We start from the raw sequence: 23,059 nt of genomic DNA, 5'->3' as shown, positions 1-23,059 counted from the left end.
ATCGGCATAATTTCACCAGAAAACTGATGTAAGTCTAAGGAAGTTCCAGAAACCAGGAGATCTCTGGCTGCAAAATAAGCCAACTTCCAATGCTGGGAAACACATAAAAGGGTAGTTGTAATGTTACATTAGCCTACATTAACTATAGCATGAATGCACTAAACATAACTTGAATATAGATGTGTCTGCATGACTGTGTTCGTTGCGCAATTTTAAGAGATTCATAGACTTGTAGGTTCTAATTTAAGTAAAAGGAATATATTCTAAAGGACTTGGACTGACAAAAATCAAATGCAAACTTAAAGCATGTAAAAACTTGTTCTGCTTGCGTCTCTTAGTTGCTGATCTCTGAAAGAAGGCAACTTATAATGGTGATTTGTGTAGGACAGAATTGAAAAGCTGGAAGCTGTCCTTTGAAGGATGTAAACTGAAGTTGTAAGCTGAAGACTGCTTTCTCAGAACTTCCAGCATAAAACTGACATCAGTCCTCTTCAATCCTGAAAGCTGGTGAGGAGAAAGAGAAGTTTAAAATGTTCACCATGTTATCTGCTTGCACACATTGAGATTTAAAAGCTGAGATCTCAGAGTCAAATGGACCTTTTATTTTGAGAACAGCGGATTGTCTTCAAGGTGTGGTCAAATTTCAGTACGGCTAATGGTCCCTTTATCACTTCTGAATGCTAAGCAACTCTTCACTTTTACTTATTAAATACAGTGGTAAATTTGCTGCACAGTGAAAATTATGGGTGCTGTAGAGAGGGACAAAATTGTTTGAGTAAGAGCTCTGATCCCTTGGCTTTAATGAAGTGAGAGCTTGCGCTGGTTGCTTTGACAGACTGGGCAATACCGCTGTGCCATTTTCACAGCTTTTGCACATCCCAAGACCAGCTGTACCAGTATGAGGGTTTTAGAACTGCCTAGATAAGGAAGAAACTTGGAATAGGAAAAAGAGAAATTTAGATGTAGATATTTTAATGTTCTAAATACTAAAATATATTAAACTTTAGCAACTTAGCTGTTTGGGTTTTTTAAATCAGATGCTTGCTGCTAAAATATTAAGTAATTTGAAAATAAAATTATCTTATAAGTAGCTATTAGTTTTTACCTATCAATATGTAGCTATGCTCTGTTGAATAGGCGCTGCTTCCTGCTGTTTCTATGCATGCTTACCATGGAGTGGTACATGTTGCCTTTCTTTACCATGGCTTTCCTTATCTTTGCTTACATTTTTTTTTATGAGGCTACTGACCTGTTTGTACTTTCAGTCAAGTTCTGATGGTTACTAACTTCCAGCCTAAGTCATGTGGGGTGGCCTAAGATGAGTAACATTATTGAGCAGGTTTGATTTATTTTTTTCAATTATGAGCTGGTTTTACTTTTTTAGAAATGCAGGTTTTTACGCCAAGTGATGTGACCTATTTCTCATAAATGCTTTTAAAAAAAAATGGAATGCCTTTTTCTTTCTGATAGGAAAATGAAGAGTAATCATCAACAATATCACAGATGCTATCTTTGTTACTTCATGATGCCATGCAAAATGCAACTTCAGCATTGCAGGAATCGTATGTCCAGTTTAAACTGCTGACGTTAAAGTCAGCTGCAGGGCTTTGTGAGGCTTTCCTCAATGTGACGATTACAAGCCTGAGTAACTAAGCAGGTCGTGCTGACCGGAGAGTTGGTTCTGCTCAGTGTTCCCGTTTCCCCTCTGTTCTGGTGCTTGCCATAGGTCTTTGTAGCACTGGTTGATTTGGTCATAACCACAAGATCCCAGCCACTATTTTTCATTCCTGCAGGAAAAAAATACAAATCCTTTGAAGCACCAAGTAAAGTTTTTTTGGCTTGCGCCACTTGCCAGCACAACTCTTTTCTGCAATTTCCAATTCTTGAAGTTCTTCAGCTGTCTGAGAATGTCTGGATGCTGGACTTGTGGGTTTTAGTAGATGAAAAATGTGCTGCCTGGTAGTCTGCTACCAAATGGCTGGGGAACAGTTGATGGAGCATCGCAAGTTAAAACGAAAGTAAAGCCAGAAGTCTTCATTATAATTGTATCAGGAGCTGTCACCTTCATTTGAGATGTCTTCAAAACAGATTTTGTCAGAAAATAAGCCTGCAGATGTAGATGAAAGATAAAAGATGCATCAGAAAGCAATTACAATTAAAAACTCTCTTCTGCAGCATAGAGACATCGGACTAGTAAGTGGGTCCCTGTGTTCTTCCATGACTTTTTCTGAAACTGAGTGTTACTTCAAGTCAGCCTTATGTTGTCTGTAGGCTTTTTGCTCTCCCTCCTAGGCTCTGTAAGCCTGCTACGAAATATACCTCGCTCTGTCTTTGGCACAGTAGTTAGGTACAGACTTAATGCTACCTTTCTTTTTGGGCGAAGTCACCATTTCTCTTTGCTGTTTCATTGTGAGTGCTTTTGCTCGCTTGTATTTCAGTAGACAATGCCATTTTGATGTACCGTATCAGATAAGTACAGTGATTTTATTGAGGCAAACTTTGAAGACTACTTTTGATTATTTATGGAGACATGCTATTTTAGTCAAGTAAATTCATTTAAACTGTCATGGCGAGTCAGTGTAATAAATGTGCTTACACTTCATGCTGGGTAGTAGGTTTGTATTCTAGATGGATACGGGCAATTTAGAGGATGTATCAGTCAGTTGGCAATGAAGTTTGGCAGTGGTGGTTTAGTGTCCTGTCTAACCTCACGAGTGCTTTGAAAGCATTGATGTCATGTTATTTTCAGGGCCAGACTTAAAATAATCAAAAGAAATAGTTTTGTTAGTCAACCTTGCAAAACCCGTCGTCTTTTTTTTGCACAGGAGGAGGGGATGCCAGGGGAAGGTTGCATGGGGAGCAATACCCAGCTAGTGCTGAACAAGAAGTAGGCTAGCCCTGCCAGCTGGTCTGCTGGGAGCTGTGTGCTTAGTCTAGGCTCGGAGCAGACATGCTGCTCTCCCAGCATTTCTAGGTAGTTACTAACTTTTCCAGTAAAACAGCCTAAAACAGAGAGTGTGACTTGACCAGATTTTTCCAAGAGCCTAGCAGAGGCTTGGCTACTCTCCTGACCCCCTGGCCTTCAGTCGTAAGACTGTTTTTACCCTTGTGTGAGCATGTAATAGCCTAGCACCTTACACTAGCACGTGTTGGCATCTTCTTGTGAGATTAGGTAAGAGCTGTGAATCATTCTGGCATGTTTTGATGAGTTAAGGTTTTAGGATCACATTTAAAAGAAAAAGATAAATTCTGCGGGTGGGTAGGAAGGTATGCTGCAAAAGGTGGCTCAGAAGTAACCTTTTAACTACCTGCCTTTCAATACAGGATGCTTTATTTATGACTGTCCTTCAGAATATCTAGACTGCTTATGTGTGTCACGCTTATACTTAGTGTTGCTGAAATAAATTTGGGGTTCTGTAGGTCGTCTTTATCAAGTCCTGCATTCATGAAATCATAGAATTGTTTAGGTTGGAAAAGACCTTTAAGATCATCAAGTCCAACATTTAACCTAGCACTACCAAGTCCACCACTAAACCATGTCCCTAAGTGCCATGTCTACCTGTCTTTCAAATACCTCCAGGGATGGGGACACACCCCCCCACTTCCCTGGGCAGCCTGTTCCAATGCTTGACAACCCTTTTGGTGAAGACATTTTTCCAAATATGCAATCTAAACTTCCCCGGTGCAACTTGAGGCTGTTTTGGTCTTGAGAAAAAAAAAAACATTCTCAGGGATAAGCATAAATCGCTGCTTTTCTGGCACGTGTCAGAAGCTGCTGCCAGAACGCCGCTGCTCCCACTGCTGAGTGCTGCCTCTGCTGCAGTGGTGTGGTGCTTACTCACCTTTAAAAGCAATAACTAGTTATTTATCCCCAAAGCAAAGAACCAAGGCCCATAGCTGGAGACGAGCGAGGCCGTGTTGTCAGTTGTTGATAGAATTGACCTTTGAGTACTGAGAGCTTACAGCGTGGAGATGGCGGGGCAGGGCACGACCTGCACTCTGGCCTCTGCGCAGAATAAATAGATAAAGATCAATAGTCTCTAAATGTCACGTTAGCAGCAGATGCTCTGCAATGCTGCAGCCTCTTGCTATGTGGTAGTATATTCTGAAGACCCAAAACGTATTTTGCTGTGTGGTTTGTTTTTTGATCCGTCTGCATGTAAAAATAGTTTTGTGGGGAGATAAGGTTGGTTAGCTTTTTAGCGCCCCCCCGCCCCCAGCTCAGTTTTATCTTTTTTAGCTTACGAATGTTCACTTCAGTGAGTACTCATAATGCTTATTGTACTTTCTTGACTTAAAACGTGCTGGCTAACTGCTGCTTTTCCCTGGGAGCACCTCATGTGCCAGCGCGGAGGAGCAGAGGCTTTGGTGCTCAGTCTTACATACATTCACCTGATTCCTGGCAGCTTGATACCAAGTAGGAGCTGATGACAAATTGTATTGACAAGCTGTGATTTAACAGTTAGTCAACATGAGCTGTTCCTATTCCTCTTTAAGTCGTAACACAGGAACTTTTAATTTGTTAACAGGCCAAAGTATATTTAAAAGAAAAATCTTTCTACCTTGATTTTAATTTCTTGAATATTGCATTTAAAACTAAATATTTTTAAACTTCTGATCTTGCAGTTAAGGTTTAAAGCTAATTAAGTTTTTTGTCTAAAAACCATTTTGCTGATATGAGGTGTGTATGACCTCCTTTTTTCCTGGCTTGTAATTTTTCCTTTTTTGTGGCAACTTTTTTTTTTAATGCAGCAACAGTATTAGTGAGTGTAGACTGTTCACCAGACCTCTTGTTCCTGAGAGCTTTTTAATAGATTTTACCTTCTCCTCCTTGCGAAGTCTAATTTTGCTTTTTCCTGTGGTTCCCCTTCTGTTCATCCATCTGTTTGGTTTATCTTCTTTATTTTCTCCTGGTGTTTTCTATACACTAATCCTTATACCCTCTGCCCTTCGCAGCTTTGTTTAATTTCGGTGGTTTAGTTCAGTTTAGTTTCAGCATACCTTTCACTAAGATGTTCCTGGATGAACTAAGATTTTCTGAAACTGAGACTGTTAAAATTGTGCCGCCTTTTTTTTTTTTTTTTGTCTTTAAACTTTATTACTGCTTGCCCATGCCATTTATGGTGCTATTGGCATTTTGGAAAAATAATGTAATAGCTCTGGTTTCTTGCTTCTCAGAATCTCCAGTTCTTTCCATTTTTCCACAGTTTCCAAAAGCTGTAAAGGTAATTCTCCAAGTAAAACAAGATGGAAAGACGTCAATCCTGCAAAATGTACACGTGTAATACATTTCACTTATGGCAAGCCCCACTGCCTTCATTTCTGGCCGATCACAACTTATGCTCTGGATCCTGTTGCTTTGTACTATGGAAGTCACCTTGGGCCAACTTGTAGATCCTCCTACTTTTCTTTAGAAGAATAACCACAATAAGTAAAATAAGAAATTCAGTGATTCACGAGACATTTACAAATACTAATGAGAAAATAAATAGGGGGGGAAAAAATTCTGAATTTTGAGATTGTGATTTTACATGGTTTATCAGTGCTCAGAGATAGAGATCAAAATCTTGCTATGATGGTTGTTTTTTGGAATGCAGAAGAGTTTTGATAAACAAATATGTATCAATTACATGTGTATATATAAGCCTTCTCATTCTCAAAAGCAGGAAAGAAGCAAGAAGGATCTCTTTCCATGAGCAAATAAGCACTGGGGCAAAAAGAAACATTGGTGGGGGAAAAAAAAGTTATTTTCTGTCAACATGTTTGAATGTGCGGTCATAAACAGAGTTCAGTTCAAAGGATCTGGGAATCTCAAAAGATTTCTTTCAAGACTAACCAATTTCCTGCAACATGCTGTCAGTGCTAGGAAAAGGCATCTCTTGCACATCAGAGCAGCTGGTTGTTTCAAAAAAAAAAAAAAAGCATGTGTGTGTGAGAAGAGAACCCCCCCATCCCTTATATAGAGCCATTTGCCAAGGGGAAAAGGACATCTGTGAAAACAGGGCACTTCAGCGAATTCTGTGCACTTAAGGATGTCATTTTGCAAGGGAAAGTGTTTTTTACTAACAGTGCATGCTTCTTGTTTGAGTATTTTCAGGAGAGGGCTGAGTTTTTTTGTCTTTTTTTTTAACTTTTACGATGAGTTATTTGAGTTCCAAAGTTTTGTTAAATACTATTGATTTGAAATACATTGTTCTGATCCTTGTCAAAACAGTTGTTTAGAAATTTTGTTGCACAGAATTGTTCCAGATGTTAATCTTAAGTCAATATACTTTTCCATTTTCTGCATAGTGGTATCGGTAATTTTTCTTACTTTTTATTCCCTTAAATAAGAATTGTGAACTTTGTATCAGTAAAAGGGTTATCAATTAGAGAAACTAATTTTTAACCTATATTTAAAAGAGTGTATGTGTGTACCATTTGAACATCTTACGGGATTATTTTGTTTCTAGGGATGATTCACCGGACTGCTCTTGAGAGCCCTTAAGTAATAATATTCTCATGATTTGCTTTACACAGGGGCAAGAGATTTTTGTTAAAGAACTGTGGACAATGTTACGGTGTGAGCATTAACCTTGTGTTAGCAGGATAAAACTTAATTTTGTGGGAAATGGCAATTTTTTTATTTACTTGAAAGTTCTGTCTTGTGGAAATACAGTTCATCTCATAACTAGGGTGAAGACAACTTACAAATACTGTTGTTGCCAATTTGAATTGCCTTGGGCTTGCCTTTAAGAAATAACTTGACACTCTCAAAAGGATATTTGGATTTTCTTTGCTGTAGCTGATGCTTCCACATCTGAAATACATTTGCCAATGTTTTGTTGTTTGCAGGAACCATCGATATATGAAGATGAAACCATGAAGAGAAAGCAGAACGAATAATAATGCTTTTCCGAAACCGTTTTCTGTTCTTGCTGGCTTTGGCAGCCTTATTAGCCTTTTTGAGCCTCAGTCTACAATTCTGTAAGTGTCTTCCCCTTTTGTTTTCTATATATAGTGGTCTACAGGTGTGTTTAAAAATGGCCATGCTTACATGTTGTTTAAGCATTCTTTCTGTATATAAATATTTGTTGGTTTGGTTGGTTTTTGTTTGGTTGGTTTTTTTCCAGAAACAGGAAAATAAACATAAGAATAAAAACAGTTTTGTGCACTTTATAGGAATCTATACAATCTAGAGACCTTTCAAATCAGGCTATCTCAGAAAAAAATCTTAATTCTGTAGTGCAATTAAGTTATTGAATGTGATTGAATCCTTCCATGAAAGTAGACAAAACACATTTCAGTAAAAACTGCTGCAATTCCTGTCTTATATTGCATCAGACCAGGCAGGATTGAGAAAACTTCTGGGAGAGGGCTGAGTGTTGGAAATTCTCCTTACTTGTACCCTCACGTTAGGCAACTTTAAACAGTTGAATTGGCTCATCACAAGTGACCCATTTAAGAAAAGACAGATTATGTTGTGCTTCAGCTCAGTGAATCACGGCCTGCTCCAGAGGGCCGTCACGTAGGGGTGACTAAGCAGGACGGTGGAGCGGAATGCAGGTTGGGGTGTGCTGACCAGCGAGCACTCTGCGTATGACTGCTCATCACCTAGTTCATGGGTGCTAGGTAAAGGGCTGCTGTATGTAAATCTAGTATCTGCTAATGCATGCCGATGTAATTACTTGCTGTTAGAAAGCAAGGAAAAATGCATATCCATAGTACAGGATAACGTGCTTTGGTGGTGTCTTGCATCATGTGAGAGCGCGGTCCTTCTCATCTATACTTTTTTTGCATGTGTAAAGCTCCCACTCCAGCCAGACGATTACTTTAGATTTAGAATGTGCCTTTTGCACATGATGGACAACTTAAAAAATAAAAAAACAAGGGGGGGGGGCGGGGGGGGTGTGGGGGGGGGGGGGAAGAAACTTCGTGACTTTATGTTATTATTTTTTCTGTGTTTAAATTTATCTATGTGTAATACAGGGACCTGTGGCTCCGAATTGCTTTTTCAGCCTCCTATGGGTACATGCCAGCAGGTCTGATGGCAGCTTGTTTTGCCCATTAGGCTCTTTATGGCTCTGCCCTTGATGTTACATGGCTGGTTATGAATTGTGTAGAAATGTTCCTAGAGGAACTTCAGTTGAAATATGAAACTGAATTGTTAATAAAAATTAGCCTTATTTAGAGATTAGGAGGTAGGCATATAGGAGAATGAATCACGTTTCTTCAAAAGAGGAAGTTACTTTCCACTTAATTAGAAGATAACATTTGTGCAAGAGGAATTAAAGGGGATAAAAATGTTTGAGGGGTGCTTTAAAAAGCACTTAAGCTACAGCAAGCAGCCAGCACGAAGCTTAGTGCCGATATCAGCATGCGCATAGAGATTTTTACGTAATGAGACCCACGATACAGGCTAGCAGGAACCAAGTCATTTATGGCATACAGGTAGCCTGATATTTTAACTTCTACCAGCTTCAGCTTGTAGAGAGATTAGTTCAACCTTGGAACAAAGACCATGTCCAAAGCAAAGACAAAACACTCTTCTGTTGCCATGTGACACTATTTTGGAAACCAGATGGAGTTTGGAGGATTTAAAAACGAAGCCGAAGTCTTAAAGCCAAAACCAATTTTCCCCCTCTGACCCCAAAACAACCCACTACTTGCTAAATTCTGTTAGACTCTACAAGTGCTTGGTGAGCTACTTTCAAATTAAACATAGTTGTAAATTTTTAGTCTTCTCCAAATTACAGTTCCTGACTAGTTTAAAGTTAAACGAAGGAAAACACTTGATTCTGAATTTGAGCTTTTGATGAAATGAGCATGCAAATATTTATGGAAATACTTGCAATATGGTACTAATGGAAGCATAGTTTCACTACTTTGAGCAGAATCTTTGGTCAGTCTCCATGATTAATATGAATACATAAAATCGCTGTATTTGCAAAAGTGGACCAAGTACTAGCACATGGGGATCCATGTGCTGACTTAGTAAGGCAGTAACTCCCACTTGAGAAATTTTAGAACATCCTTCAGAAAATGTCTGTCAGCCCCTCTGACACTGCATGATATGAAGCACTTCACTGCGATAGAGCATTGAGAACAGAAAATTTAAGTGTCCAGCTCCATGGAACATGGGGAATGGTCTGCCAGTCTGTTAGTCTCCTTATGAGTAGTTTTGGAGTTTACTGATGTTCTGGAAAACTAGCAAAATTCCAATTACTATATGTATTTTTAGGGGTGGCTTCTTTAACTGTGGATTTGAATACAGCCTCTGTTTGCTGTAGCACTATGTACTTAGTAGATCTGTATTTATTTCCTATTGCCATGTTGAAGGTCCTTTCTTGCACTGAATCCGTCACTCGCAAGACATGACAGCATTCAGAGGCGTGCATCCCTCCTGACTTGATTCTCACCGTTGCACAAAGTGGGAGTAATGTAGTCTTGTTGCATGTATAGAACTTTCTTCTGAAAGTAATGTGCTGCTTTTCTTTTTCATCAGACTGTAAAAGCTTGGTTTCCAAATTTTGATCCCTTCCAAGCTGCCTGGAGAAAAACTTTGGTTCTACTGCTTTATAATTTGTGTCAGATCATGAAATGAAAATGAGAGTTTATACATTTAGACTCAGGAAAATGCCCAAGCCACTGATTTTTTTTTTTTTTTTTTTTTTTTTTGAAGGGAGTTACCTCCTGAAGCATTTGGAGTGGAAACGGATGTTTTCTGATGTTCTGAGTTAGTGATTCTCTGTTAGCAAGCAGTGCACAGCTTTGTGGAGGGACGGTCATTTTAAAACATACCGCTGTTTTTCTAAGGAGTGAATGTTCAATGTCTCCTCCTTTCTGTGCTAAATTTGTCGAGGAAAGTGAAATAGTAACATCAAATGCATAATTATATAAATGGTACATATCTTCCTTTTTTTAAACTTCTGCTTTAGGGCAGAGCATCACTCCTGTAAATGCTTGATATTTTATCCCCTCTTGTCCACACCTGGAACAGCAGTGATTTGAAGCCAGGCTTGTGAGTTGTAGCTGACTCGGAAGTGAAGAGCATAGTGAAGGCCAAGTTCAGCTGGTTTTCCATAGGTTCTGACTTAGTATTACGAACAGCCGACACTGGGACAGCTCACGAGATTACAGCCTATGCCATGCTTGAGCTGTGAGGGTTCAGGAATCGCCTGCAGCAGTTTGCAGCCCAGTCAAGCAGAAATCAATGCTGGTTTACTTTAATAGACTGTGCTGTGAAGGGTCTAGAACTGCTTTACGAGCTGTGATTTCTGCAGCCTCAATGGAGTGGAGGTGCGGGGTGTCGGGTCAGCAGTCCCAAGGCAATTGTTTCAGAGCCCACAGTTGTCACATCTCAGGTTTAGACATAAGGAGAGAAACGCTGGGGAAAATGACCAGTGTTGGACCTCAGAGTCTTCTGTATTGGTAGGATGGGGTTGGACCCAGGACCAATAGAAAACTCTGTCCTGTTTTGATGTTTGTTTTTGGTCCCTCTCTCTTTTATTGTGGTTCCCGACTTCTGATCTAAACTAGTCTGCTTTCCTGTGTTTTGTTTTCTTTCTTTTCCCCCAAGGCTGGTGCTCTACACAGATACTAATAATGCTTAACTTACAGGCTAAATTATTGAGAAAGTTTCCCCCAAAATCTCTCTTGACAGCAACCAACAGCTCTGAGTGCTTACGAGTGTTCTGTCCCACTAACAGCTGCAGTGGATAGACATGGACCGGTTGGCAAGGATCGCTTTTACAAGAGCAGAAGCTACCCTCTGCCTTGTGTCTGCACCACCATGGTACCAGAGGTACAGAAGGCAGCTCTGTGCAGCAGTCGGTTCTCATTTGTCAAGTGTTGTGTGCTGGATTGGATTGCTGGATCAAATGCCAGATCTGACATTCCTTGTTGGCACAGCTGAAATATCTTAATTTCCTTGTCCTGAGGAGAGGGAGTTGTGTAAGCAGCCTGCACTTTGCCAATGACTTTTTTTTTTTTCTAACTGTAATAGTTATTCTTCAAGGTGATGTAATTGCTGTGGATCCCATAAGATACCATCCTACTGCCAGAGTCCGCTGTTCTATAGGTTTTGGGCAATGAGGAACTTTAACAGTTGTGTTCTTTATGCCCTCGTACAGGAGCAAAAGGCACGTGGTCCGCATACAGTCTTTTTGTGTGCTGCTTCCCGTGGTGTCGAGTGCCAGGCTTGTCTGCATTGGGGGGCTAGCCAGCTTGGAGCAGTAGGGTAAGGGAACTTTCTTCAGGAAGTCCTACTGTTTTCAAGCTATGGGTATTTATTTACATAAATAACTCCTCAGTTTTTGTTTCTGAAACATAGCTGGTGGGGGGGATAGAAGAATGACATTTGAAACATGTTTGAAAACTTTATTAATAGAGTATTCCAAAACCAATTCATAGTTCTGCCAGGGTTGTTCGCTGTTTCTAGCAGGGACATAGAAGACTTCTAAAAACAAGCTTACACGTGATGAAAAAGTGCAAGTCAATACTTCTAGGCATCTTTTATATATTTGTGTGGCCTGGAGTTTGAAGCAAAAGACAGAGGGGAGCCAGGTGCATTCTCAGATTCAGTTTGGCTATTACTGAACCTGGACTGGATCAGCCATAGAGGGAAACTCTCTTCAATGGCAAGTGGCTCCATGTTTTGTACATATTTTAATTTTTAAATAGTATAGAAAAATGACAGCGTTGAAACTCAAAATATGTTCCAGTCTTAACTGAAGGCTTACTATGATGTCTCTGGTAGATAATTACAGTGATGAGAGTTTTTGCTTGGGAAACCCGTTGGGTAGGGTGACTGGTTGATTTCCAAACCAAATGTGGCTGGCAACTTAAGGTTTTATTGGGAATTGTCATTGTTTCCTTCTCATTTTATATTTGGGGCCAGATCTATGGAAAAGACTAGAGAAGTAGTTTCCTTACAGTATTTATCACTCCACACATGTTTTTATTTTTCTCCTCTTTGTTTATGTAAATGGTCATGGTTCTAAAATGATTTAAAACTTCAGTACTAGAGACAAAAGGAGAACTGGTTTTGATAGACTTTTCAGTTAGGCTGTTCTAAAACGGAATTATGTTATTTTTCTCTTAAGAGACTTCAGTGTTCCACAGTGTCAGAAAAACTGCAGAATGGAAAAATGACCTGGGCTAGATTGTGGGCTGTATTTTTGTCTCTGTAAATATTATTGGTAATGCTGTTGACTAAAACTGGGCCATTTACTTCTGTACAAACACAGTGAATGCAAGTTGGTATCCTTTATTCTTTTTTGCCAGAGGAAAAAGTCACAGTGGTTGAGGTCTTCCTTCCTACTCTGTGCTGTGCAAGATGCCCAGGGAGGCATGTGCAAGATGCAGTGCAGAGGTATTGCAAATGCAGTGGTTGGGGGAGTTCCTACAGTGCAGAGACCAAGGATGGCAGCGCAGATAGATTCAAGTGCGTTGTAAGGGCTCTGTCAGAATCTGGCTGTGGTCCTGCAGCCTCACACTGAGGGGAAAAGGCCTGATTTAGGACCCTGTCAATGTTAATTATATCGGTTAGCCCATAGATCAGCTCAGGAACAGGAGCCTGCAAGCGTGCCCGAAGAGCTGCTTTCTTTTTTCCCCTTAAGATTGGTGTAGTGCACAAGAACCCAGTTACTGGGCAAGCACAGGCATTCCAGTATATTAGAACGTCTGTGACTGACTGCAGAAGCCTGGAGGTGGGTCCCCTCAGGATGTCTCAATTATTTATCTTTTAATTGCTCTGAATAAACCAAACTGAAGGGAAATATAAAAGCTAGATGTTAAGGTGCCATATGTAGTCTTGGTAAAGTTTACTTGACAATGACTGTGGATTTTTATTTTTTTTAATTGTATGCATGTATATAATTTTTTTTCGGGAAAGTAAATGCCTTTGTTTTGCTTTGGTTTTTTATTTTTGTTTCCATTTACTGAAAGCCTAAGGAAAGTAACAGTCAACAGAGGAGGACTAAAACTATAGTGGGAAGGAGTCTCTCTTTACTAGCTATTTAATCCTGTGGCAGGCATAAATTACAGAATTTCACTTTTGAGCCTGCCTGTTTCAGGCACTTGCAGAATTGCGAAGTCCCTGGCTCTCAGGCAGATGCTGCATATGGAGCTTCTCTTCTGGTTTGAAGTTTGTTTCCCTGAATCTGAATACTTTGATACTTTGGTCAGCACCTCAGGCCTGTCTTTGATAAAAAGGATTTTGGTATCTGCCACTGCTTTTTTAGGATGTCGGCAGCTACCCTGGCAGGGTGCTGATTCCCGTGTAAAGTGTGGGGAGCAACACTGCAGCATTTGGCACTTAGCTCCGTGTCCTTGCCACCGCTTGCTTCGACTCCTGCTGTGAGCATGGTGGGTGCTCAGATGGTCAGGGGTGCAGGCGCTGGGGGAGCATGTGCCAGTGCCAAATGCTCAGCAGGGACTTGCAGGTGTGAACAGAGGTGGAAACCGAGGGGGTGTAGCATCCCTGTGGCATCCCTGTTCGGCCTTTGCATTTGCAGAGCAGGATGTGCTTCCTCAACTCACAAAGCTTTAGCGGTGGCACTGCAGAGCAGCCCCTGTCCCCCTGTCTCCACCCAAACCAGAACAGGGGTGTGAGCTGCACCCACAGCCCCTTGCCTAGGAACTGCCAGTGGGATGCTGAGAGGAACTGGGATATGCAAAGTCTGGGGAAAAAATGAGTGAGCTGAGTTTTCCCGGAACTTAATTTCTGAAGGAGAAGGGGGGAAAAAATCCCCAAGGTATTCAGTAGAAAGAGAATATAAGCTTCTGGCTGTTTCTGGACAGAATACATATCCCTACCGTCTCTCTAAGGTGAATTCCTTGCCATCTCTTACTGTTCTGTACCAACAAACAGTAGCTACTCATGTTCCGTGTCTTAAGAATATAATTTCTTCAGTGAAAGAAAAAAAAAAAAAATGAAGAGTATTGCATTTTGCTCATTTATACAACTAACTATATTTAAAAAGCCGCAACTTCAGAATTCTTGATGCAGAGAACTTGTTTTTGTCATGTGTTACCAGTATATGAAATTAAAAGGAGACCAGATATCTCCCTTACTGAATTTTGCCTTCAAGCTCATAATCATGGCAGATTTTCCGCTAATGAGAAGTCTCTCTGGGTTTTTTGAAAGTACTAATTTAATCTGAATTTAAGATTAAAGGGAAAAACAACCCACAAATAATATATCCAAGGCTGTGTATGTTTTAATAGTGAATGAGGAAAACTAACTGTAAAGATACAGATTTTTGTTAAAGATGCTTTTTATGTTGTAACTGGGGATTTAAATAACTTTTTTGTGATTCTCAAAGGTGGTGGTATAATGTACCAGTCCAGAAATTAACCCTTGGAGGGCGAGGAGACATGATGAATACTTGAGAATGATACTCTGGGACAGACTTATTTTCTCCCACAAAAATAGAGCAAGCATTTTTAAATATCTGCTTTAAATATAGGTCAGGTTAAGTTGCTTCAGACAGGATTTGACCAGTAGAAGTTACTTGGCAGGCTACAGGACTTCATAAATCTTCTTTAAATATATACTTTGGCTTCAGCCATGATGGTTAGTTGAACTGTATTTAAGCAGAGATTAATAGGAGCTGTTAAAACATAAGGTTGAAGGCTGCTGTAAATAAAGCTTACTACTTTGCAAAAACCAACAGCAAGTTATTAGTTAAGACGTCTGCAAATCCTTACTACAATGTTGGGTTAAAACCTAGAGGGAAGGAAACAAAACTGGACAGTAATAATCATTTTAGTGTAATTTCTTTCAAACTCCAAGTCAAATCTCAGTCCTAATACCTGCAAGAAAGTTTGAAAACGTTGAAATTTTTGCTTCAATCTTTTAACAGTTATAGTGATATATATTGCAATTATTTTAAACATGTGGAAGAGTCAGTGACTTTTTGTAGTGACAGTCTCATAGGTGTGTACCTGTCCTTAATTGTTCGAGTTTTGAATGGGTAGTAAACAACAAAGGAAAATGAATACTCTCAGTAGGAGAAAGAAGCATTATGCTTACAGTAATTAATGTTTCTGTCAGTCTTTACCTAGACTAATGCATTGATCTTAATTCCCCCTCTGTATATTTAACCTGAGAGTGAACGCTGTTTTGTTGCTAATGCTTAAGCCATCACTGTTGAAATACCTGTGTTGTCGTTAGATCCTTACTGTTCCTGCCAAACTGGGCACTTGCACTAATTGCAAATAACACCACAGATAGGTGGCAAGAAGATTGCTTGTATGTTATATGTAGCTGTAAGTTATTTAAACAAAACTGACTTACATTTCTTTCAAGGTTGTGGGTTGTAGCTTTGTCTTTATACGAACCATGGAGTCCTTCTATCTCGAGATACTTGGGTTTATCACCAGAACAGGGCTGTAGAAGTAAATGAGTGTAAAATATGAAATGAGGAGGGATATGAATTTTGTTCATTGTGATTGTGTGAGAGATACCTATAGGTTTGTTCTGTGAAGATGGGAGTCAGGCCTTTGCTTCTCCTAAAGCACACCTAATGCCAACGGCCCCCCTCTTGTATCTTGTTCTTGTGGAGGCCCAAGAGGTAGAATTCTCTCTAGACCAAAAGGCTCCCTGAGCAGTGGGTTTATTCCTTAGTGACCTGGGCTACTTGGTTTTTTGCAAATCAGCGATGTGCCAATGTAACTGCTAGAAACTCTATTGCAGTCAAACTCTTCCAACCATGTGCATAGTTGGTTTTCTTGCATGGAAGTCTGTGGAAGCATAGAAGACTCTTGGGGGAGCTAACAGAAGATGATTGTGCAGTGTTTTCTTCTGGTGACTCACATTTTTTTTTTTGCAGGTTTTTTCCTACCTATTCAGATGTTGCAGTGATTTTACAGTCCCGTGAGCTTGTTTACATTGTATTAGTCTATTACAAGTTCAGTAGTGGGGTTTTTTTTGGAACCATTGCTTAGGAATGTCTGGCATCACAGTTGCAGACAATCTGAGATATGCTATGTAAAATAAGTAGCTCAGATTTTCTGTAGAGCTTTAAGAAATGCTCTGGGTTATTTATTTTTTTTTTTTATGCCACTTTTTTTTCTTTTTTTTTTTTTTTTGTTCTGTGCCACTTTTTCTTCCTTCTTTTTTCCTTCTATGAGCCAGTGGTTGCTCGCCTTTTTATGTCCATTGAATCTTTTTTCAGAAGAGAGCTGTTTGTACTTTAATGTGTATCAACTTGATGATGGCCAAGTTCAGTTAACACATGGGACAGTGAAGAAATTTGGGCTGGTTTTTTTTTTTTTTTTTTTTTTTAAGAGTTGCTTAGTCAAAACCAAGCTTTAGTCTGTCTCCTGTCATTCTAAGTTGTAGGTGGTTTTAGCAGAGGTCCATTCCAACCTAAACGATGAGTTTATTTTGTAGCAGTAGATGAGGTGAATTATTTATTTATTTATTAGCAAATTCCTTTTTGGTGTTTAAAATTTCAGGAGTGTTACCATTATCAACTCAACCAAAGCTTAGCGATCCAGTTCTCTGCTGCTTTCTTTTCATGCCTTACAGATAACTGCAGATGTGTTTTGGATTGGCAGGTCTGTCTTTTAAAGCAAAAAAAAAAAAATGTTCCTAGGATTATTCCATAGGTTAGTTGTATACTGACCTGAACTGTGTTTTTTATCACTTTTTTTTGTTAAAGTAATCTCCATTCCTGTAGCTACTTCCGTTTTAAATTTTCAAAGCTCACTCACTAAGAGAAAAGCAGTGCTTGTGCATATTAAATGGCATTGTGGTTTATTTGTTAATGAGGTGGGGTCTAAGTAGTTCTGTACTTAAAAGGCTGAGGCTTTTGTGGACTTGCTTCAGTGAAATATGATCTCCCTTTATGATTTTTTGTGAGATGATTGGATTAAAAGAGCTGGAAACCCTAAGTACCTGGTGTAATTTTGGGTTTACCAACTGTGCACGTTAATATTGGATGAAGACAAGATACATGGTTCATCATCTTCCTCTAAGCTGGTTTACGGCAAGTGTCCCAAAGACATCAATGGTTCTCTTACCTCTCAATTTCTGAGACTAACGACTATGTCTGCTGTTACAGGCTTCTCCGGCACAAAAAAAATCTGTCAGGCTCTGCTGTATTAAATATGTTGTTTTGGGGTTTGCTGCTAGCAAATCCATGGCAGCTTTCTGTGCCCTGGTGTTGACAAGGACAAAGAAGCGAGCCGGCTTGGCTTGGGTAAGCAGTGGCATATGGTGTTGAGATCACTTCCCTGAGCAGGTCAGCGTGTGGACAGAAAACAGTTGGGATTAGATGTGGAACAGAAAGGTGCTAATTTAATGCAGTAGTTAAAATATTGATTTGAACGTGTAAGGCTTTTTATCTTGGAAGGTCACTGATGTAGGGAAGTGCCAGATGTCTGTGGATTGTGTTTGATGACATTAACATATTAAACAGCTTGTGTCCTGTGCCTTTGCAGGGGCTACGGCTGAACTGGAGACATGGTGGATTTTCCAGCTTTTGGGCGGTAGCCCTCTGAGAGAAAGGGAGATTACTCTATCTGACCCAGGCATGCAGGCTCAGAGATGCTGCTGAGAAGTGCAGGAAGCAGCTCTGTTGAGAGGTGACAGAAAGATGCTTTTACTAGTGAGCGGGTGTACAGAATTGGTTGCAGCACAAGAAGCTGCTGACTCAGCGTTCTGAAACCAGGGGAGCAACACTTCGTAAAGATGTAGTGGCCAGAGTAAAGGTGTGCTTTTAAATCCTTTTATTTCTTTGGTTTTTTACCTATGTATTTTGTGATGTCTATTTCAGTAGCTGGATGTTCTAATACATGCCCTAATAAAAGTTGACTTGAGTTTCAAAAGCCATTCCGTGTGTTTTGGGCTGCTGTCTAAGGCAACGACATGCACTCAAAGCTCTAGATGTCTGTTTGCTTCTGTCACTTGGTCTTTTTAAGGGCAGGAAAAACATTTCATCTAGGAAGATAGAAAACAATTGTGCATGCTTCCTCTTCATATCCATTGAGGAGCTTGGTAGCAAGAGTTGGTGAATTCCTTGAAGGCTAAGCGCAGGGGAGTGTGCATGTTTCAGCAGCAGAGAGCCCTCGGCAAAGAAGTGTTAAGTGCGAGATTGCTAGATGACAGATTGCTAGATAACAGAACAGGCGCAACCGTTGCTCTGTCTTGAACTCTACTGTATGTGGCATATTTTTATATCATTCTCAGCTTCTGTAGATGAAAAGATCACAGAAGCCAGAGGATTTGCAGTCGATGTCCCTGAGAAAATACTTTTTGCCGTTTTCTTCTGCTATGTTGAACACTTAGTGTAGTTGGCCTCTATGTGTGTGTTCAGTTCACATGTGAAATCTGCCAAGTGCCTTTTTTTTGAGTCATGATGTAATCACTGCTGCACAGCTTCCCATTCCAGTATTTGGGAGATCCAAAAAATACACAGGACAAAAAGAAAAAACAAAGGTCACCACCCACAGGCAAATTATGGCAGTAGTGTTCAGCATATTGTGTCCTTTTCATGTTGACCTTCATTTTGAGACAATACTATGGAAATGGGAAGAGTTGCCAACAGTTTCTGAACACAGCTGATAAAAGCTGTTTTAAAAATCTGTTCCAGGACAATTCAGCTGGATTAGTTCATTTACCAGTTGCTGAGTTCTGTAGACAGAAGCAGGACAGAACTTTAAAATCTTACTGCAGTGCTCACAAATCTTAGGTAAGTAACAAAGGCTGGATCTACTGTACTTACAAAGTAGCACTTTCAGGCCATTAAAAACCCTACTTAGTCTTTGTATACTTAAGCCTTGCTTGGTAGCCTTCAGGACACTGATTTGATACAGTCAAAGTAATTTCACAGCCTTATGAGATGTGGCAGCTACGCAGATGCATCAGTAGGAATGACTTCATTTATGGCATCGTGGTGCAGTTTATGTTGCGTTTCTCATTGTGAATCCTAACGAGCCTGTGGTAGGCAAGGGACCAGCATGACTGCTTCATCGCAAGTAGTGGCGTGGCTTTGGTTTGCGTTTTGTCACTAAATAACTGGGAGCATGAGCCATACCTGACTTGGGTAGTGTGTTTATAGAGCAGGAAACCTGTCTGCTTCTCTGGATGTCTAATAGGAACCTCCCCCACCCCTTCAAATCGATTGGAGTGAGGTAATTAGTGAGAAGCTGGTAAGGAAAAGCTTTATTACGCATATATATTTATTTTAAATAAAGGAGTGCATTTAATTGATGGAAATATACATCTTCTTCATGTTAAACAATGTAGTGTTTCAGTGTAGTAGGAAAACAGAATAGTAGAGAGAGAGTAATTTTTCACTTTGGGGGGAGAGGTGGAAAATGGCTGTCTTCTCTAGAACTTGAAAAGGCTCAGACTTGCAGTCAGCATTGCTGTGTTATTGCTGTCATGCTGAAAATCCTGGAAGCTATTTAAGCAGGGCCATATGCCCTTCTGAATTGTCAATTGAAAAACAATTGCGGGGGGGAACCCCTAAAACTATAAAGCTCTTTTCAGAGGCACATCTGGACTCAATAAATGCAAGCACCAATTGTGCAATTTAATGTGTCTGATTAAATTTGGTCTCAAAAACATAACACTACAAGGCCTGCCATGCTGTGCTTTGATGCAAAAAACATTTTCTTAACATATTTATTTTCCTTGTTTAAGTCAAATTGGGACCCTGTAAAAAATGAGCAAAGCATGCAGCTAATGCAGCTGGAAATAAGAGATTTGTTCTCAGAAATCCTGCTGTGAGTCGTTTAAAGCTGGTAGAGCTGCCATGCGTGGTGGTCATGTGTAGTCATTCTACCTATTTTTGAACATGAATACAGAGAAAAGGCAATCTGGCCTTTTCCCCCTGCGTCTGATCAGGACTAAGGCCCTGGGTCAATACCTGCTAGCTACAGCTCCATGGGCACAAGGCTACTTTTGGCAACTGTCCCGCAATGAGGAAAACCTTTAAAGAAGTTCTCAACTTGTGATCCAGAAAACAGGCAGACAAGTAGGCCTTGACCCACTCCTGGAACACAGTAAGGGATCTGGCTATTCCTGGCCAAGCCTGTAAAAAACAGCTGAAGAAAGCAACCAGTTTACTGTAGTTCTCAATTGTCCAAATGGAGATTTGCATCTCCAGCAGAGAACTTAAGGGATATGAAAACCAAGAAGGCTGAAAACTCAGCTAGCGTTAGACTGAAGGATAAGCTTTTGGTTGCATTTCATGCAGTAAAATTACGTCAATATTGATTAGTAAAGTTAAGATGCACTTACAAGTTGCAGCTACAATCATGTTATGATTGTTCCAGGGAGAAAGAAGGGACTGTGTTGTGAAAGCTCATCCATGGATGTATGCACAGCCTTCTGTTTTGTTCAACTAAAACGTAGCTTATCTTGTATTTTAGCTTGTGTGTGGCGGGAGACCATTGTGAAGGCTTTAGGTTTTTTCCTCATAGCTTAGTATAAATGAGGTTTTCTTAAAAGCATGTACATTAATAAAACAAATGCTTTAGAGCTCACGCTCATTCCCCCTCAATCAGATCTGACTTCCACTAGATTAGTTGAGGTACATCTGCAACCTCCTAGCCTTCCTGAGCTTCCATTTTCTGTCAGTAAACCTGTGATATACAGGATGCTTCTGAACACTTATATTTCCTGACCTGAAAAATAGTGAGTTGCTAGAGCTGTTGGTCTTGGTAGTTGCACTGTCTGCTGCAATTTGTCCTCTAATGTACTCTTTGACAGTTTTCAAAAGATAGCCAAACCGCCTTTACTCTTAAGTATTTACTGACAGCAAATGTGGCTTGGGCTGATGTTCTGTAGTGGTCAACTTGATGATGATAACTTAATGCTGAAGAAGAGTAATGTTAGCACAGTAATAATGTGCTCACTCCAGTGGGCAATGCAGAATTGTGCAAGCTGCCGTCTAGGTTTTGCCATTCCTGGGGCACATACTGTGCTTCCTTATCGTAGAATCATTTGGTTGGAAAAGACCTTTGAGATCATCAAGTCCAACGGTACCTGCCCGCTACTAAACCATGTCCCTAAGCACCTTGTCTACCCACCTTTTAAATACCTTCAGGTATGGGGACTCGACCACTTCCCTGGGTAGCCCGTTCCAGTGCCTGATAACCCTTTCAGTGAAGATTCCCTGATATGTAATCTAAACCTCCTAATATTCCTTAGTGAGATTCTGCCCAAGTGGGGACCGTGATTGACTGCTGCTTGTGTCTTGGGTAATTAAAATAAGAGGCAAGGCTTCAGGTGAAGTTTTGGGGAACAGTCATTACTTATGTACCTTAATTTGAATGACACTGCTCCTCTTGTAGACAAAATGTTACAGCAATATAACAGTTGTGAAAACTGTGTCAGCAGCATGTGTGACAATGGGCTGAGCTTCCCTGCTGGGGGCTACAGAATACTTTTTTGCAGTTGAGGCAACACTGAAGTTTTCCCTTTGGCCATGAAAAAACAATATCCCCTTGTCCACAATCTTAATTCAAATTTCCCACCATATTTTGTGTCTGGGGTTGAAGACTGACTGTGGCCAAGTTCTCCGGGTGGAGGGGGGGCAGCGAGGGAACTAGTGCTTCAGGCTCTGTGATGACTGGGTCTGCAAGAATAAAAGAAAAGGGAAATCCACCTCTTGTCTTTATTAAATCACAATAAATTATTTGGGAAGGAAATGGGACTATAACTACTGTGTCATCACTTTGAAACCGAAGATGTAGTTTAAGAAACACAAGGAAATACAAACATAACACTAAATAACAGAATTTTAAAAACAGCACTGTTCTAATTTGACCCAGGTAATGCAGAAATTTATACTACAAGGATCAGTGCATCAAAATGGGAAAAAAACCCCAACTTTGTGTATTTAATAAATTTTCTTTGCCAGTTGATGTTTATATGTAAGAATCCAAACCCGGATGTTCTGTTGGGTGAGTCTGCTGCAGCATTCCTTGTTGTCTTCAAAAGTAATTGATATTTTTGCTGTAGGAAGGGAGATGTCTATGTTTACCTGATAGGATCAATAGAGGTATTCTAGTGGGCTTCAGCTTCTGGTGTCAAAATATGCTGTAATGAAGGCTATTGCACTTCACATTGCAAAACCACAGATTTCTGCATGTGTTCAAGGCTGCCAAAGCAAGCATTTTTCAGTGCTTTTGGTTAGAATCAAGCTTGAAAAGAATGTTTATTCAATGATATCTGCTGCTTGGTTACTACACTTACACATACTTTTCCTGAATATTTTTTAAAGTCTGTCTTAGAACTTGAAACGTAGAGTGCTGGCAATAGGGTTGTGCTGTAAGTCACCAGCCGCCTTGAAAATTCTCTAAATTACTGTGATCTCTCTTGCAGAAGGGAGAACAGCAGCAGCAATCCAGAAACTGAATGTATGTCAGGTTTATGTGTCTGGGCACGTCTCGGTCTGTAACTCGCCACTAGTGCTGAACATTTGGAAATTCTTGGAAACTCAGAGGAAGGGATCTGTAGTCTCTGTTCACTGTTTGCTCCCATCGGACACCATGAGGTTGAAAATTCCTGCCCACTTCTGTAATGCGGCTAATGGATCTGTACTTTGGGTGATCCATTTTCAGACCTTTGGTTTGATAACATTTTTAAATGCCTAAGAAGGGAAGTGTTTACCTCTGCTGCCCAGCTACAGTTCTAGTCTGAAAGCTGTACCTATGTGGTCTTAAACAGACCTGTATTGCTAGCTTCAAGTATTGTGGAGAAGTTACGTTCCAAGGAACCTTCTTCAGCTTGTTGCTGTTCTTTGTTAAATTTAGGCGGGTGTCCCCCAGGCCCTGCTGTTCTTCTTTCTGTTACCCACCTCCCCCAATAGCTCTTCTCTTTACTCTTTTTCCTTCGGAGTGGTGCTCCGAGAAGTGAGTGGCGCTGTGGAAAGAAAACCTTGAAGCGTGGAGGCCGCTCTGCAGTAGAAGGGGCAGCAGTCGCATCAGGAGCTTTCTGCAGAGCACAGACCTGTGCGTCAGGGCCCCCTGCTCCACTTGCTCCTGCGCAGGCAGAAGATGCAGTAGAAGTTGAGAAAATGGAAGGGCGAATGCCAGGGGAAGCAGGGTTGTGGTGAAA

At 40.4% G+C, this 23,059-nt stretch overlaps 1 protein-coding gene across 1 annotated transcript in view; it reads left to right on the top strand.

The window, feature by feature from the left end:
• Positions 1-6,887: 6,887 nt before the first annotated feature.
• The window catches only part of PXYLP1 (2-phosphoxylose phosphatase 1), a 37,900-nt gene continuing 21,728 nt past the window's right edge, over positions 6,888-23,059 (top strand). The window contains exon 1 of the mRNA XM_009649135.2: positions 6,888-6,966. Coding sequence (XP_009647430.1) covers positions 6,888-6,966 — 79 coding nt within the window. The remainder of the gene's footprint in view (positions 6,967-23,059) is intronic.

The sequence above is a fragment of the Egretta garzetta genome, unplaced genomic scaffold, assembly GCF_000687185.1.
Source record: "Egretta garzetta isolate BGI_Z169 unplaced genomic scaffold, ASM68718v1 scaffold161, whole genome shotgun sequence".
NCBI classification, from domain to species: Eukaryota; Metazoa; Chordata; class Aves; order Pelecaniformes; family Ardeidae; genus Egretta; species Egretta garzetta.
This window is presented reverse-complemented; position numbering and strand designations above follow the sequence as displayed.